This window comes from Protopterus annectens, chromosome 14.part0 (genome assembly GCF_019279795.1).
Source record: "Protopterus annectens isolate FY-2018-M chromosome 14.part0, PAN1.0, whole genome shotgun sequence".
Lineage (NCBI taxonomy): Eukaryota > Metazoa > Chordata > Ceratodontiformes > Protopteridae > Protopterus > Protopterus annectens.
Genome location: NC_056748.1, coordinates 42,041,202 through 42,060,323, shown reverse-complemented (window position 1 = coordinate 42,060,323; position 19,122 = coordinate 42,041,202). Strand labels below are relative to the sequence as shown.

General features: G+C 41.8%; 1 protein-coding gene across 2 annotated transcripts in view; it reads left to right on the top strand.

Moving 5' to 3' along the window:
• Nucleotides 1-19,122, top strand: part of LOC122788855 (annexin A5-like) — a 379,122-nt gene that overhangs the window by 329,705 nt on the left and 30,295 nt on the right. For both annotated transcript variants that reach the window (XM_044055751.1, XM_044055753.1), the window contains exons 10-11: nucleotides 12,523-12,618; nucleotides 12,716-12,774. In XM_044055751.1, coding sequence (XP_043911686.1) covers nucleotides 12,523-12,618; nucleotides 12,716-12,774 — 155 coding nt within the window. The remainder of the gene's footprint in view (nucleotides 1-12,522; nucleotides 12,619-12,715; nucleotides 12,775-19,122) is intronic.

The following is a 19,122-nucleotide window of genomic DNA, read 5'->3' as shown; positions in this document are numbered from 1 at the left end:
TTGAAAGACAGCAGGTCTCAGCTTCCTCAACAAGTTTTAAATGTGATTATGGAAGCCAGAAGACCTAGTACAAGGAAAGTGTGAGCAGAAATATGGAAGAGATTTTTGTTTTGGAGTGCAGCAAACAATTTGGAGATTACTGAGCCAAATTTGAGTGTGGCTCTTCAATATCTTACTGAGTTACTGGACAAAGGTTTGTCTTTCTCTTCCATTAAGATTCATGCTGCAGCAATTTCAGCTCACTATGATTGTGACCCACCATTGTTTTCATCCTTTGTTCAAGCAATTTCTTAGAGGGCAAAGAATATAAGACCCCCGTAGAGCTCCTACTCCTGCTTGGGATCTCAATTTTGTGTTGGAGAAACTTACTCTACAACCTTTTGAGCCTCGGCTACTGCTGAATTAAAATACTTGTCATGGAAGACTGCTTTTTGTTGGCCATTACTTCTGCAAGAAGGGTTTCTGAGTTGCAGGCCCTTATGGCAGTGGAGCCTTTTGATTTTCATAAGGATAGGGTATCTTTACATACGTAATCCTTCCTTTATGCCTAAGGTGGTTTCTAGTGTGGCTTTAAACCAAACTATTCATTTGCCTACCTTTTATGCAGATCCCCAAAATAAAGGGGAAAAGATTTTGCACACTTTAGATGTACACAGGCTATTGCGTTATTATTTGAGCAGGACTAAGGATTTTAGGCAGTCTCAGCAGTTGTTTGTTTCTTTTGCTTTGAGTTCAAAGGGCAAGCCTGTGTCAAAACAAACTATTTCTAGGTGGATTGGGTGTTGCATTGCATTTTGTTATTCCCATCATGGCAAGGAAATTCCAGCTGGGATTAGGCCTCATTCCACTAGGGCTACTGCCACTTCCACAGCATTTCTAAGGGGGGTGGCAACTAAGGATATTTTGGAGGCAGCTACTTGGAGTTCAGTGCATACTTTCTCTAAGCATTATCACCTTCCTCTCTACTCTAAGTCTAGGGCTGGTTTTGCCACAGCTATTTTGCAAGGCATGTTGTCAGTTCCTGCTTCCTTATGATTTGCCAGCCTCCCTTACCTCTGCTTTGGGATTCTACCCAATAGTTAGGACTGCAGCAATGTGGAATGAAGAACATAGTACAGTTTTGTACCTACCATAAATGTAGATGTTGAGGATCCACATTGCTGCAGTCAACCCTCCCTCCTTCCCTCTGTGTTTAGGGTGGTTGTGTAGGTGAGGTTATATTCTGCTAATTGTGTATATATTGTATATATATTTTCTGGTGCAGGTATTTTGGGAGTTTTTGGTTTTTGGCCTTATCTTTTCAGGGTCTTCTGACATCTGGGGCAAGAAAAGACTGAGGATATGACGTCGGTCATGCGCATTAGTACCCTGACGTACTGACGTCAGTCTAATGCGCCCTGACCGACGTCAGCCATATACTTTGGTATTCGGGCCGACTGGACAGTGGACTACCCAATAGTTAGGACTGCAGCAATGTGGATCCTCGAACATCTACATTTATGGTAGGTACAAAACTGTACTTTTCATTTTTTTAGAAAACCAAGAGAGGATGTCCTCCAGAATAAGGATGTTGCTGCTGGGAGGAATATATAGGCCATCAATACAAAAGTTTGTGTTTATCTTTAGGATGGCTAAGCATAGCTCAGTAGTATAAAATTGGGGTATGGCCTTAGTGTAGGGTGTCACGGATGAGGCAAAAAGAGCTACTGCACCACTTTTCTTGTGGGTTCTGTCGTTTATGATACTGTAGTTAGGTGTAATTTTGTGGTCAGTTATGGGGTTTTAACCATGTTTCAGAGAATGGCAGGGTGGTTGTGGAGGAGCCAGGTGTATAAGCTGGGGATTTTGTTGCATAAGCTTTGGGCATAGAGTATTGTAAAAAGGAGATTTAAGTGGGCAGGGATTGGGTAATAGGGGTGAGCTGGGTGATGGGGGGGTCCAGGGTTTGGATAGATATTGCCAGAGAGGAGAAGAGTGCTGAGTTGAAGTAGGTGGGAGAAATAGAATTGAGTGCTTAGTAATTTGGTTTGGGCAAGGAGGGAATTGAGGTTGGGAGTGATGGAAAGGGGGCTGAGAAGTGTTAACAGGAGTGAGTCACTTTGAAAATTTTGTTGAAATTGTATGGATAGGGAGAAATGAAGTATGTGTGGTGTGACTCATGCTGATGGTAAGAGGAGGTTGTACTGGAAATGATTTGTATTGGGCTAAGTTTTAGAATGTTTAACTGTTTTTCTGCTACTATTTGTGCCTAATCTCGGCAGACTGCCTATATCCACTGATGCAGTTTTCTGTTTGTATTTTTGCAAACATTCTGCCTTTGCTTAATATCTGCATTGCTACTACTACACTGTACTTGTGAAATATTGTATTTGCCTAAAATTAATGTGAATTGCTCAACCATTGGAATGCTTAATTAAGTTGTTCTCCTGGCATGTCCAATGCAAGTCTCTTACCTCTTCTAAGCTATGTTGGTCGTGCATAACTTTCTTTTCTCCAGTTCCCTAACAGCAACTCTGAAGCCAAACCAGCAGTGTCCTCCTAATCCAACAGCCAAGTGACTGGTTTCTTCCACCACAAATCTGGCATAGAACTACAATACTTTAACAACAGTGTCTGCAGTGGCAGTAACAGTTTCCTTGTTTGTTTTAGTTTTGGAGGATGTCTCTAGAGCACCTCTGCCACCTCTATCCCCTAGATTTCCTGTTTTTCTCTGTAGCCAACAGCAAAGCTTCTAAACTTTAATTTTTAAACATTGACAGCTATATAGCTTATTTCATAATTTGTCAATTTGGCATCAGAAACTTGCTTTTCTGTAGCATAACTGCAGTGGTGTGTTTTCCTCTCACTCAAACTGTCCCTTACTAAAATTCAGTGCAGTAGAGAGAGCTTATCTTGTTCTGTAGTCTGTATCTGCAGTTTAAACTACACAGTATATTTACTTAGTCCATTTTAGTTTCCCATTTACTTTCCTTATCGGTGCAATCCTGAGCTAAAGTGTGGCAAAACAATATCAAATAAACTGCTTTCTGAAGATGTTGTTTTTGTGGAATTGATCATATCAGGGTGGGTGAAACCCTCTCTGTTCTTCCTCCACTTCACTCTGGGCTCACTCTGCTCCCCTACCCCCATTCCCACCCACCCCTCTTTCACTACATTTGCACTTATTATAGCTCCTCTCCTTCCTAACAGCCTATAGCCTAGTATTGACCTTTGCCACAATTACATACTTCTAATGGACATCCATTGTCAAATTTACTGATGGTATTACTTTATAGTTGTCTTGCTCCCTCCTTTACACAGTCCATTTCATTATCAGTTACTATATCTTTGTACCTCCACACCTCAGTTTCTCATACAAGCCATCAGTGTTCTAACAATCCTCGCCATCTTACTCAATCCATAATGCATCCTACCACACCATTCTAAATTTACCTTATGATAAATCTCCCACCCTATCTACTCCACCACATATCAACACTAGCAGTTTCTCTAACATCCCATCTTTATCTCCTATAATCTCTTCCTAAAAACTTGAAACTCCTCGCTGTTAATGCAAAACCTAAACTCGTACCATTTGCCTTTCATACACCTCCCTTACAATTCTTGTAACATCAAATGCTTTTATTATACCTTTCATTCCTCTGTCCAATATACATCCTAACCCAGGGCCTATCAACACAAATTCACCTTTTCCACCCCTCTATGTCTCAAGCCGTTACTACCATTAACATGCACAGCATTTGCAACAAAATCACAATTTCAAACCTGGCTTTTCTCACCTCTCCCCTGATATCACTGCAGTCACTGAAGCCTGGTTAAAACCTCATAACCATTTAAATATGGTCACTTCACCTCAATACCAGACTTCACCATCAAACCAATACCCACCTCCCTAATCCTAAAACTACTCTGAAACCATGCTCCCCCTCCACAGATGGCCTCCCATCAGAACATCTTAAACTCTGAGGCTATAGTGTACCCCATTAGCATTCTAATTAACTGCTCCATCTGAGTCATATGTTCCACAACTTTAGAAAAACTTTGTAATAACTCCTTTGCATAAAGGGAGCAGTCTGAATGAACTATTGGGCCATCTCAATACTTTCACCCCTATCAAATTTTAGAAAAATGTGTACATAATTACTAAAACATCTGACAATAACCACTTTGCCCCCACACATGGCTTTCTCCCTGGACATGGCACCACCACAGCATTACTTTTTGTACCAGTAGTGGTGGTGCTGCGGTAGCATTGTTGCCTCACAGTAAGATGTTGTCCTGTTCGATTCTCAGAGCGTCTTCTGTGTGGAAACGTGTGTGAATGGGTGTACCTTCGTTGAAGGTTGTGCGTCAGGGCCGGCAACTCTGCATGTAAAAATCTACTGCCAATCATTAGCAGACAGGAGTTCTGCTGTGGCGACCCCTAACCGAGAAAAGCTGAAAGACACAACAACCATACATAAAGCTCATGACCTCTTGTTCACCTCTTATCTTATTGGTGCGCTCTAAGGATTTTGATAGTTTCACATCCAAAGCTTTTATAACAACTTCAATCTATTTGTTGTTCTCCAGGTACTCACATGGATGCTCATGTTTCACTGTTGCAGTCAACACACTTGGGTTATCTGCCTGCAGGTAGCCCTCAGTCGGCCCAAATACCAGAGTCTTGGGATTTCTGCATCAGATGCTGTCACCTCTTCCATGACGTCAGATCATCAGGGGTATAAAACATGCAGCTGACACTATTACATCAGCTTTTCTTGCCGTGTGGGAGCCTGAAGCAGCAGTTCGCAAGTGCCGATCAGCCGCTACCTAATGAGTTTAAGACCTGAAGTAGTCTTCTAAAGATAAGTATCCTGTTGGGGATCCTTTTTCTTGCTCTAACAGATGTCAGAAAAAGTTAACAAATGTCTTGCCTGTGAAAAGCAAATACCTCTGAGATGTTCATTCTTACTGCATCATCTGTTTAAGCTCAGACCATGATGTTCCTCGCTGTAGGTTTTGTGCCTTGTTCAACACCTGAACTATTCGTCGTTGGGCTATTTTTGGCACGAAATTCTTTCTTTCTCTGTTTTCCAAAATGACTTCCATAAGCCATCGGACTGCTGATCTTCCAAAAAACATAAGGATAAAGACAGACCGCATAGATCCAAAACTGCCGACTATGCTTCCGTTCAGCTAGTCACCAGTTCGCCGGTACTCAGTGAGGCGCTTTTGCAGCACCTGATACCCACTTGTACAGATTCGCAGGCCTTGGCTGAGACACATTCAGAGTCCGGTTTGCTGTGAGTTGCTGCTTCTATGGAACCTGCAAATGTCTCTACCTTGGATGGGTCTGGAGCCGCTGTGCAGGCACCGGCTTCTGAGGGTGCATTCAGACCTTCCAATGTTCACATTAAACAGACTGTTTCATTTTTGACTAAAAATAGAGTTTTGCAGGCCCAGAGTTTGCACTACGCCTAGAAAACCGATGACCAAAGCACATGCTCCAGCTCCCTTGCCACAGAAACAAATGCTTAGAATGGCTGAAGACCTTATAATTTTAATTAGGGGAAGCCAGCCTTCCCCCTCTAAAAGACAAAGAATTTTCCTTCTGATTCTACAGACCATCAGTCCAATGACTCTGACCGCTCTGATTACCAGGACATACTCTTATCTACCTATGAGGATTCAGATGCAGAAGATTCCAGTCCCTCTGCCTCCCCTCTAAAGACACTTCTTTTCGTGAAACCTTGCATACTTTAAGAGCATTTCCACTGGGAATGCCAGGACTACCCGCAGTCCAAAAAGACTCAGAATTTTTAGACTTCCCCCAGCACAGGCCTCTAGCTATACCCCCAGTCCTGGACATTGTAGATGATGTCTTCATGGAATCCAGTTTTACTCCTGATACTTTACCACCAGCTCCTGGAAAGCCTGGCAGGTACTACAGAGTACCTGACTCTCTCAAATTTCTGCTTAAGAATCCCACTGTGGATCCAGAGACTATTTCGCAAGGACCTAAAGGCATTAAGGCTACTACAGCCAAAAGCCTACCCCTTTGGACAGCGATTCTAAAGCTTTAGACAGATGGGGTACGAAGGTATATACTGCAACTGTTACCATCAGGGCTTTGAATTGCCAGTTTCACATGTTGAAGTACCAGCAGCATATTATAGAACTAATTAAACAAAAAAAAAGTTATTGCTACCAGATTGTACAGAAAATTGCAACAGCTAATTCATTATGCAAACCAAGTTAGTAAACATACTTTGCAGTGTGGTTTTAGAAGCATCTTGCAGGGCTGCTGTCTGGGTCTGAGAAGGCATGCTTGGCTGAAGGAGCAAATCTTGTCAGACCACGTCAAAGCAAAATGACCAGATGCTCCTAAACCAAGAAAAATTGTTTGGCACAAAAGCAGAAGTTCTTATAAAGATGGAGAAAAAGCTAAATCTATGCAGACTGTTTATAAAGATTTTTTACAGGTGCAGCCACCTAGATTCAGTAGGCATTGGCCGCCTAAAAACTGGTCCTTTCCAGTCCCTCCCAGGCATTCAGTCCAAACCCAGGGGCAACAGGCCACCAAGACTACAGTCTCAAGGTATGTAGAGATCTAAACAATGGAGTGCACCCTCTAAAACAGGGAGTGGTAAGCCACCCCTTATGGAAAAAGTTCACAATTACTTTGTCTAGCTTCCTTCCCAGCAAAGCCCAAGTACTTGCACTCCTAGGAGGAAAACTTGCCCTGCATGCACAAAACTGTATGTCCATTACCCAGGACTGGTGGGTCCTAAACATTGTATCCCAGGGATTCAGATTCTACTTCCACTCACTGCCAACCCCAAGCGGGTTGCCAGACCTTCCTCCAAACCAGTGAGCAGAGGCTCAAAAGCAAGTACTTTCTCTTCTCAGTATCGGGGCTATTCAACCTGTGCCTGTAGAGCAAAGGGGACAGGGTTTCTACTCCAGACTATTCTTGGTGCCCAGAAAGGAGGATTCTTGTGCCCTATCCTAGATCTGTCAATTCTCAACACCTTCCTGATGGTCCCAAAATTTAAAATGTTGACTCTACAACGGCTTCTTCCTATGCTAGCCAAGGACACCTGGCTAGTCACCCTAGACTTCAAAGAAGCTTATCTGCACATCCCCATAAGGGAACCTTGCAGGAAATATCTACGTTTCAAGGCAGGCTCTATGCACTAGCAGTTCTCTGCACTTCCCTTTAGCTTATCTACTGCGCCCAGGGTTTTTACAAAGTGCCTGGCTCCAGCCATTGCATACCGCAGGCAAAGAAATATTCAATTTTACCCATACTTGGATGATTGCCTAATTCAGGCAGACAGTCTGGAATTCCTACTTCTGCACCTGGCATTTGTAAAGAGACTTCAAACGTCTCTGGGGTACAACATCAATGAAAATAAATCATAACTGGTGCCCAACCAAGAGTGTGTTCTGGGAGCAAGCTTAAACACAACTTCCCAGGTGGCATTCCTCACTCCTGAAAAACTTATTTGACAAACTACTTCAAACTAATGGCCACCAAAACCCAGCCATCTGCAAGAAAAATACTGCAAGATCTAGGGTTCATGGCCTCATGCATTCTACTAATTCCATATGCAAGACTGCATATAAGGAAACTTCAATGGTACTTAAAAAGTCTCTAGTGTCAACATTCTCAGGACCTGGAAACACAGATTCCTGTCATTCCCTGTTTAAGGGCAGAGTTCCTTTGGTGTGGGTAGAGGCAACCACAAGGGACTTCCTTTAACTCTACCCCTCTCCGCCCAAACCCTGACAACAGATGCATCAGACTACGTGTGGGGGCTCGCTTGGCAGGCAAATGCATTCAAGGCAAATGGAGCCCAGAACAAATTCCCCTGCATATCAATCAAAAAGAAATGTTAGCTGTACAGAATGCACTGACAGCCTTCGAATACCTTATTCCAGGACAACTCCTGATAAAGACGGACAACACCACAATTATGTGGTACATAAGCAAGCATGGGGGAACTCATTCCTTACCCTCTCTACAGGTTAGCCATGGCCCTGTGGAACACAGCCCTGTGCAACTAAGTGCACCTGCAAGTTCAATTCCTGCCAGGCAAACAGCAGACTAAGTAGAAATCTACTGGACCCACATGAGTGGAAGCTGGAACCCAACTCATTCAAACTTCTAATTCGCAGGTGGGGGACTCCAGAGGTGGACCTCTGCCTCCCCTCAAACCATCAATTGAGCAAATTTTGCACCAGAAATCCTGATAGCCAAGCATGGAAAGTGGATGCTTTATCCTTTACATGAGAACCACAATTTATACCTTCCCCCACCCCTCCTCTCAAAAGTACTATTCAAGATCAAGCAGGACAGGTCAAGGACGACCCTTATTGTCCCAGGCTGGCCATGCCAGTACTGGTACCCACTCCTACGCAGTCTGGCAGCTTTGCCACCCTGGCACCTACATCAGACCCCCTCCCTGCTGTCCCAGCAGGAGGGACAGATTTTGCATCCACAGCTGCAAACCCTGAACCTTGCAGCCTGGCCTATCCCCTGAATACACCACCAGCAACCCTCTGCAAACAAGGTGCTGGATGTAATCATTGAGACCAGAAGGCCTAGTACTAGTAAATCCTATTCAGAAAAGTGGAAAAGATATTGTTCTTGGAGCCAGTCTCGAGGAAAGGACACAGCTGTGCCATCCTTGCCTCAAATCCTAGATTACCTAGCAGAGCTACTCCACAAAGGCCTGTCTTTCTCGCCAATTAAAATTCATGCCTCTGCCATCTCGGCTCACAATACTGAGCCATCTCTATTTTCTCACCCTCTCATCGAACAGTTCCTGAGAGGAGCTAACAATTTAAGGCCACCCCCCCTACCTGGGATCTTCTCTTTGTACTAGAGAAGCTCATGCCCCCCCCCCCCTTTTGAGCCTGCTGCTACAGCAGAGTTAACATTCCTCTCTTGGAAAGCCTTACTTCTGGCCATCACTTCAGCAAGAAGAGTGTCCTAGTTACAGGCAGTAATGGCTGTGGAACCCTTCATTATTTTCCATGCGGACAGGGTTTCCCTCAGGACTAACCCATCATTTATGCCCAAGGTGGTATCCAGTGTGGTTTTAACCATTCCATCCATTTATCAACCTTTTTTCCTAATCCTCAGAATAAAGAGGAAAGGATTCTGCACTCCTTGGATGTGCACAAACAGCTCAGGTTCTACCTTGACAGGACTAAACCTTTCAAAACATCTGACCAGCTGCTAGTCAGCTTTGCTATAGGGGCAGAGGGCAAGGCCAATTCAAAGCAAACCATTTCCAAATGGATAGCACACTGCACCCATTTCTGCTACAAACACCATGGAAAAACCTACCCCAGAGGGTATCCGAACTCATTCCACTAGGGCTACCTCAACCTCTGTAGCATTCCTCAGGGGAGTCCCTGCCAGGGACATCCTAGATGCTGCAACCTGGAGTCCTGTACACACCTTCAAGCATTACCACTTGCCTGTTTTTTCTAAATCCAGAGCTGAATTTTCCACAGCAGTCTTACAGGGCCTATTAGCCAGCTCCAATACTACTTGACTGCCTCCACCCTTCCCTTCCTCAGCTTTGGGAATCAACCCAAGTGTAATGACTGCAACAGTGAAACACGGGCATAGTACAGTTGTGTACACTTGTAGATGTTCAAGTGTAGTCACTGTTGCAGTCCTGGTTACCCTCCCTCCAGACCCCTCTCTTTTCAATTCTTTCCACCCATCTTCTTTTTGGCCATGTCTTATGGCAATGGTATTTACTTTTTACTGGACGTATTCCACACCATGTAATTGTTTCCTATTTTTGGGGCTCCTGACATCTGGGGCAAGAAAAACTGATGTAATGGCATTGGCTGCATGTTTTATACCCCTGACTATCTGTCCTCATGGAAGAGGTGACAGCATCCAATGCAGAAATCCCAAGACTCTGGTATTTGGGCCGACTGAGGGCTACCTGCAGGCAGATAACCCAAGTGTGATGACTTCAACGGTGAATACACTCTAATATCTACATTTATGATAAGTGTACACAACTGTACTTTCTCCCAACTATTTAAACAATAGGAAAAATCTGTGGCTCAGTATGCAGTTTGAATACCTACCCTACAACACAGTAGTTCCCCCCAGGAATCCATACTTGGGTTCTGCCTTAATATTTTTATCAACCTCCATACAGATACCCAACAAAGTACACTTGTCCAATATGCTGACTATTCTATAATCTCCTCTTCATAACCTTACAGAACTCCAAAAAAAAAAATCTAAGCTCCTCTCTACAGCTAAAGAGACAATTGTAGACTTCAAGGTACTTTCTCAAAATACTCTAATCAAAATAGTGTGCTAAACTACTAGGCATTATGGTAGATGACAAACTCTTCTTTGCACAACACATTTTCAGTACTATAAAAGACTCGCATCAAGCTTGGTAAACTTTATAGATGTAAACTGTATTTGGACAAGCCCACTAGGATAAAAATTGCAAATAGTATGCTACTTCTGTTCTTTATGGTAGCCAACTTTTCACCAACCTACACACTTGTGAACAAACTAGTCATGCTACTGTAAAATAGCAAGATTTGCATCTAAAATGCTTAATCATGCACACCATTGCCTGACCATAAATGAACTCAGTTGGTTTGAATTTCCCCAATACCTAAATCTGACCCAACTAGCTCTCGCCCATAAATTTACAACCCAGAGAATTGCCCCACTCTGCAAATTATAATTCAAACATACTCTCCAGTCTGGAATCTACATTCTACTAACAGATTCTATGTATAACCAACCCAACAAACTATCTGGACAAAGCCTTTATTCCTACTCTATTGCCAAATTATGGAATGCTCTGCCTTCCTCACTCAACTGGACACTCAAACTCTCTAAATCTGATCGTAAAACTCACCATCTCAGCAATCATATCTGCCCTTGCAACCTCCTGGTTAAACCAGCTTTAATAGCAGCTGTCACTCTCCTAGTGCTTTACTAGTCTTTCACTCATTTTTAGCTACTACTCTTTCACACTTCCTGTAACAGACCTCTTGCTATAGTTTTGTTATAGTTTCCTATACATTTTCTACAGTTGTGCAGAACAGAATTCAATGTGGACCTCCAGTTTAGTCTTTTTTTTGTACACTAGCTCTTTAAATATAGCCTGTCTACAAATGTACTTATTTTTGTTTTTTGTATTTGCAACTTGTATTTCTTTGTATAACATTACAGATGTATGTATTTTATCTCTGGATTTTTTTTCTCCCTGGGCTGCACTGAAAATGGGTTCCCAACACAGTGGACTTTCCCAGTCAAATATCAAATTATCCATAGAACGTTCAGTAATGGAACTGACCTGAACAGCTTGCAGACCAAATTCAAACGTAGCTTTCAGACTGGCTGCAGAGAATTTCTGAGGATATGGCACTTGTCCATCATAGATGTACCTTACACCTTGGCATGTAGGACATTCAGAAGATGTTAAGTCTTTAGTACATTGGCCGTATGTTTGGCTATCCTCTGCAGGATGTCCCTGGGAGTAAAAAAATACTACAACAGTGATAAGGAAGGACATCCTCTCTCCATAGACTTGTTTTACTTTTGGTGTGCAGTACGGACGTTTGCAGAGCCACTTCATTCTTCTGCATTTTTGAGTGCAGAAGGCTATGGGTTCTATTCCCACACTGGGTAGATTGATTGCTGACACTGCGGTACAGCATAAGGAGTGCTACCCAAGTGCCCCATCCTTTGGAATGTTAAACCCAGGCCCCATCTGCCTGAGTTGGTTGTACCTCACGGTTTAAAAGATCCCATGACACACAAGAGTAGGGGAAATTCCCAGGTTCCCTGGCCACATTTCATCCAGTATAAATACTACTGCCTTTAAGATCCCACTTTCTAATGAGACTAGTACTGTCAAAGGATAAAATGACCTACCCCTACATATATATTATCCAGGCTGGGAAAGTGGCATATAGATGCAAGTCAAACTTAATTAAGTCGGTAACTTTTCACCAACTATGTTATAAGATTTTGTTGCTGCCTGGTAGTGACGGGGGATAGAAGGGAGCTATGGGGTGCAGCGGTATGTCCACTTCTACATTACTGTGTTGATGCTAATTGAGTACAATTACAAATGAGTGCATCTTTGATTCACTGGACTGGTTCAGAGATTTTGAAAAGGAGATGCCCAAGGCACAGTGTGGTTATGCTTTGTGTAATCTAAGCTATAAAACTTCTCTTTTCATTTAATATGCTATTTAACATGTGTGGACTTAGGAGATGCATTCTATAGGTGATTTCTGTAGGTAGATGATGGCTGTGCCATTATGTTTTCACTGAAGTTTAATTTGGGAATACATGTATTTTCTGTTTGGCCAATTATTTATTCAAAAATGTATATAGTTTGCTCTGATGCAAAAATTGTGCAATATTAATCTGTACCAGGGAATGGCTCACTTGTGACCTATGATATAGCATATATGGGAGGAAAGTACATTTTCTGATTTTCATGCTGTGTGCTTGTCTTGAAGTATTTCAGGAATATCAGAACTTAGCTGGCAAAAGCATTGAGGACAGTCTGAAAAGAGAGACCTCGGGCACGCTGGAAGATGTTCTGTTGGCTATAGGTAAGAATAACAAAAATATCCCATTTAAAGTCTTGGATGTGTCTTTGTCTTTCGTTACTGTTTAATGTAATACTAATCCATCACTCTTGGATTCTAGTGGCATGTATAAGGGATCCACCTACGTATTTTGCTGAGCAGTTGTACTGTGCAATGAAGGTAGGTCATTTTTTTTTGTCATATCCAGATGAATTAATGAAGTGATAAATATTTGGTCTAGTTATCCAAATTATCAAGTAGCTTGAAGTTTGTGTGAAATCTGAAGTTTAACATTTCTTTGAAGAGGCTGATTTGATGGATCTCAAGGGAAAAGCATGAAATTGGTTTTACAACAGTTATTTTAGAATTGGCCACACTTCATTTACCTTTTTTTTAGGTTGAAAGGGACTGTCTTACATAAATGAATAGCCGCACAAAACTGAACTGTTTTCTCTGATCTGAAAGAGCTACTTAAGAACATTGTGGGTCCATTTTTAACCCAGTTTTGTGGATCCGTACCAATGGGAGATGTTCTGTAAAGTGGAAGGAGGAACAGGAATTACAGCTGTTTGAAGGTTTGCATGGTACTGAACTGCAGACTATAAAAGTAAGTTCTCTCCTGGGATAATTGAGAGAAGCTCCAAGGCTGTTGCAGTCTTTTTGCAGCCAATTTTCTGTGGAGCAGGATTCTACAAATTAGACAATTTGGACTGATAACTAGGCAGACATAATCCATGCAGACATCAGGAAAGCACTTAACTGCATGCATTAAAGTTGGATCCACAAGAAGCGGGTAATGGGGACGATCAAAGCGTCAGTGGGATGACCACTTGGGGTTCCTGAATGGCACAACGCTGCATATAAAATACTATTCTGTGAGGATATGAAGTGGGGATGGAAATGAGTTATTGGTGCTCAGGTTGTAAGAGGACTTGCAAATATCAGCAAACCTTTCCAAAGTTTTATGGGCCGTCATCGTAGTTCTGTGTGACAGAGCCTATGTGCAATGCTGGAGAGTCCCAGGTTCAAATAGGTGCTCCACTGGTTGCATGTAGACCACTGGGAAGGCAGAGAATGATTTACTATCTATGAAGGATATGAAGATGCTGCACTGTGAGTTACTCGCATAGAACAGACTACCAGACTTAAGGAATCCCATGATAGTGCGGCACATCAATACATAATGCAAATATGCATGTGCGACATTGCATAGCTAAAGCCCAACATGAGAACCGCATGCCTTGGCTTAAACATCTGAGGGGTGGGAACATAGGTGTACAGAAGAACCCCCCCCCACTACCACCACCACCAGTTATGTCTGACTTTCACCTGCCCTTCCTGGAACTACCATAACTGCTAATAGTATGCCACTTACATGGACAGGGAGCTGTTGTAAATTGTCTCATCTAAGGATAACCGTAAATCTCTAACTGTCAGGAGCCTTTGAAACTATCCCCAGCACAGTGGTGAGTTGATATCAAATGGTGCCACCCACTTTGACGCAAAGAATATTGCAAATATATTATTATGCAAGTTTAGTTCTGGCTTTCTCCCCTCTGTCACATCCAGGACTTCTCTCCACATCATTTGGCAAAAATGCTAGATCTCTGGGTCCAGCTAATATACTATGCTGTCTCATTAATATGAAGCACTGCTTTAAACTCCATATAAACTCATTTTAACTTCAACCTCTCAACTGTCTACTTCTGATGCTCGGAAAGGCACTACAGCGGTCCCCCTCCACAAGGTTTTCCAAATCACTGGCCTTGAGAGTATAGACTTGATCAGTCTAATTAGCTTCATTTGTAAGAGGATCATGGAATTCAGGAGCAAGGAGATTGGCAGCTTAGTCTGTCAACCCCACACAATCTGATTTTCTGGGGCAGATCCTGCCTCCTTAATGTACTTAGAGTCGCAAAGGAATCTGAAGGCAAATGGATATAAACCACCTACGTAGACCTAGTAAGGGCTTTCAACACACTCCCACACTCTGGCATTATTCAGAAATTGGCAAAGCTAAATATAAACTGAAACACAACTTATGAGATAGCAAACTGGTTCAGAGCCTAGTCAGTCAGGTTGGTGGCACCTTTACCTAAAATTGTCACCAGTGGTGTCCTGTAAGGATTGTGTTATGGGTCTGGTGTAGTTCAGCATATACTTCACTGATGTCCAAGCTGACTAACCTAGGTGGCAAGGTTGGGATTCTAAAAGGGCTACTGCCACTATGGGGCCCAACAGGTTGAAAATTACCGGTGGATATCCAAACGGGCCCTTCAAAGTGATTCTACTTGGTCAAAAGAATCACAGCAGTGAGCAGCGTCAACAGCTTTGCCAAATAAGAGGCGTTTTAGGGGAGCAGCTGATGCTAGTTTGTCATCTGATCTCCCCTGAAAGGCATATGGTAAGAGATTTACACAAGTGGTCTAGTATGACTGTTTGTGTGACCATGGCCAAAATGCCACACACAATGGGAGACGTTGCCGCAGGTAAAATCTGGGAGTCTAGCAGAGAGGTGCTTGTCTGATCTCTCTGTGGATATCTGGTATGAGTGTTCTGGTGTCTGCCTGCCTTGGGGGGCATAATAGATGTTAGATGGGGGACAAGTATAGTAGGGGTGTGTGCAACTGTCTGAATGCGATCAAATTATGGAATCTGTCATGAGTGGTGAGTCTGTGTCTGGCAGTTTTTTAAAGCCAGAAATGGAAAAATGACCAAACCAGGAACAATTTTTGTTTAATGTACTATTAAAGTTAATGGAATAGGTAACATTTACTGCACAGTGAGTATGAAACTAATCTGAAGTAAGTGAAGGGTAAAAATAAGCAAAATTAGGGACAGTTAAGTGGGGGGTGCAAATGAGAGATTAAATGGGGGGTGCAAATGAAAGATTAAACGGGGGGGGGGGCTAAGTGTCTGTTGGGATATCTGAAGTGTTTGTTTTAAAAGTGTGCATATATATGGGGGATACCTGTCCTTGGGAGATGTATGAGCTATTAATTTTGCCTTTAACCAGGATACTCCACCTGGGAAGAATCTTTTTCAGTGGAGACCCAGAGGAAAGCTCCACAAAATAATCCTAGAAAGTTACACTCTTGACATTAATTTTAGTCATTTTCCTGATCTGGGAAATGGTACAAGGTACCCAAGATAAATTAAATAAGTCTGCATTATCAAAGTAATGCAACTGAATACAGTGCTGCAACAAAAACTCAGGATAATTACTTGAACGGATTTAAGCAGAAAAGTGGTAGAAGATTGACATAGAAGCTTAACTTGGCATAAAGCTAGAAGCCAAGAGTCCAACTGGTATTTATTTGCCACTTGAAGAGTTTGAGGTTCTTGACCTTTACTACAAGTGGATGGAGATCCACTTTTTGGAAACGCAGGTGGAACGTAGGGAGATTTCTGCACTGCACTCTTGATTATTTTAAGTAGTTTCAGTTGATTCAAGACTCCTTGTAGGTTACTAAATTTGACATTTGTTCTGGCTTGTGATTGTATAATGCTGGGAAGTTATTTCCTTTAAGGAGTTAAGGCACATGGTGCTTTCACCCATCCCAGCTGTAAGTATAAGCCATGTGACTTGTAAATCGTATTTGCTGTGAGTCCTGTAATGCTAGAATAAACTAGGTTGAATTAGTCTGGTCAAGACTGAGTACAGGAGCAGAGTAGAGAAGTGTAGACAAAAAATGTAAAGCTTTTCCAAAGCGTATTAATAGGGCAAGATTTAACACCAACATGTACCTAGTGTTTTTTGATTTAACTGCTGTGATATGGTGAAAGAAATGTTATGAGTTCAATAATTACACAAGGACAGTTAGTACGGGTTGAGTATAATTTTAGTGAATTAAATTGTACTGAAGAGGATTTTTTGGTCAGAAAATTGGGTGTGAATATGAGGCTGGACTTTCTGGTTGCGGAGCAGTTGATTTGAACAAATGTCATTTGAAGAGGGAGTGATGCTTGAATAAGCTTTTGAAGCTTATCTAGACTTTTGCATAGCACACAAGTGTGGAGTCCTCTGCATATTGATTAATGGTAACTTGTGGAGATAATTTATAAATGTTACAACTGGACCCAGGGATGGCACAGTGATGACCCAGGGATGGCACAGTGATGACCCAGGGATGGCACGGTGATGACCCAGGGATGGCACAGTGATGACCCAGGGATGGCACAGTGATGGAGGTCTGTTAAAACTGATGGAGATGGCACTTGGCCATTTCTGTGATTGTATACTGCCAGAGAGGTAACTGTCAAACCCAAGTGACTGAGTAAAGGTGTTGTCCTAAGGGAGCTAAACTTTTCAAAAGCCTTTTATCAAGTCAAATAGCTAACAGTTGCTGGCATTTTTGTTAAACATGGTGAAGCTGAGAGGAGCTGTGGCAGGGAACAGGACATTCAGTGAACTAGAGTAATTGGGTTTGAATGCACTTTTGCAGAGTTGTTGGTAGACTTAAATCCATCTATAGATGGTCATTCCATTATGTAAAGGTATAACAGAGGATGCCTTCCTACAGGGAGCAGAATCTGTGCCTATCTAAGGAAGGACATTGTGCAAGAAATACAAAAAGATTGAGACAAAGTTGAAATGCACACACTATCAAAACCTTTAAATGCAAATTTGTTATTCATGCAAATTTGTTCATTCATGCAACAGATCCGTGAAAACTTTTATCTAGACAACCTTGGGCCATTTGGGAAAGGGACTGAAGTGCAAAAATATAAAGAACAAAACGTACAGATTTTTGAAAGATGTTAAATATGGACATGAGGAAATAGATATTTGATATGGTATGATACAAAGGAGAACCAAACTAATCCAATACAAAAAAGCTCCAACGATATTTGGAGAAATACAGGCAAAGGCACCCAGATACAGAGAAGTTAACAATACAAAAAATAAGAAAACAAAGGGAGAAAGAACAGAAGATTATAAAGGGGAAAGTAGAACAGAAGATTATAGTAGTAAACAAAAGCTGAAGTTATGAAGTACCTGTGAAGTGAGGGATTTAGTATAGAATGTCGAACAGGTTGTCACAGCATTATGGAACTAAGCAAGGAGAAATGGACGGAGCAGGAAACATTTGAAGAAATATGGACATGAGAAAGAATTAATATGGTGTAATATGTATGCAAAGAAGAAAGCAAAATCGATGCAAAAAAGCAGAACTAAAGATATTTGAAGAGAAATACAGGGAAAGGCATCCAGATATGGAAAATGTCAAAACAAAAAATAAGGGGGAAAGTCTAAAAGGACTAGCAGTGGAGAAGTTAAATAGAAACTAACGTTCTAGATTACCTGTGACGTGAAAGATGTGGTGCAGAAAATCCAATTCAGGATTGGAATGAGAGGCCCAAATTAAGAAATAACGGGTGGAATGGGCAGTATCTGATTGCCACATGAAGGTACTTGCCGACCTTCAATGGGAAACCAGTATAAAAGATGAGTTCCAGGCTGTACAGCAAGGGTAGGAACAGGAAACTGGCAACTCTAATGCAGTCCATGTTGTGGAGTGATAAGCCAGTGAGATCCCATACAAAAGAGCAATGAATGAAGCAGGATGCAGCTGAAGAAAATGTTACAAAAATGTTCTGGAACTTTCTGTAGAATGCTCACAGAAAACAGTACAATGTGCCATTTTCAATTTAGAGGAAATGATCCAAGAACAGAGTCGCTTGATTTTTAATAGAGATGGAGACATATTAAGATCAATGAAAGATAGATTACAGAAAGTCATTAAGACCAAACATGTTAAGTCTACAATGAACACAGCAATAAAGATGGTCTTACTACAAAAATACAGGGCAATAAGGGAAAGGAAGGGGAGAAATCAAATGCCATCATGGAAGTGTCGACTAGACAACATAAGTGACACTTGTCTTAACTGCTTTACAGTTTAGAAGAGGGAACAGCTCAACGAAAATACTTAGACATTATAAAAATAATGCGTAGATTAGAACAGGCCAGGTTCTATCGTACACTACTGCAAACTAAAGATATCGGCACAGGCAGAAAAACTTGAAAGATAAGCTGAAAATAAGCAACTTATTGATAAAAGTTTTATGGAGAATTGGAAAACAAAGCAAAAGGAACAGAAACTAGTCAAATTTTACACATTTATGAAGACCTTGTAAAACCTAACAAAGATGCTGAAAGGACAGAAGGAAAACAGTAAAGTACAAATGTACAGGATATGAATTTGGATGAAGGTAATGGCAGAGAAATTGAAAGTAAGGAAATTCCCTAATTGGAAATCCCCAGGCCCAACTGCAGTATTAATGTCTGGCCAACATTACTGACATCTTTATATCAAGATTTAGCCTTGAGCAAGAACTACAGATATGCACACCCTGAACAGATGCCCAGTGTAGTTAACAGGAAAAAAAAGGATACCCCTTAAAAGTGAACCTGCAAGTTATCCTAAAAACTATAGGCCAATAACTTGTCTTATGTATAAACTAGATATCAGACTTGATGCCAACAGCTTATACTCATTTAGAGTAAAACTCTATCATGGGAAT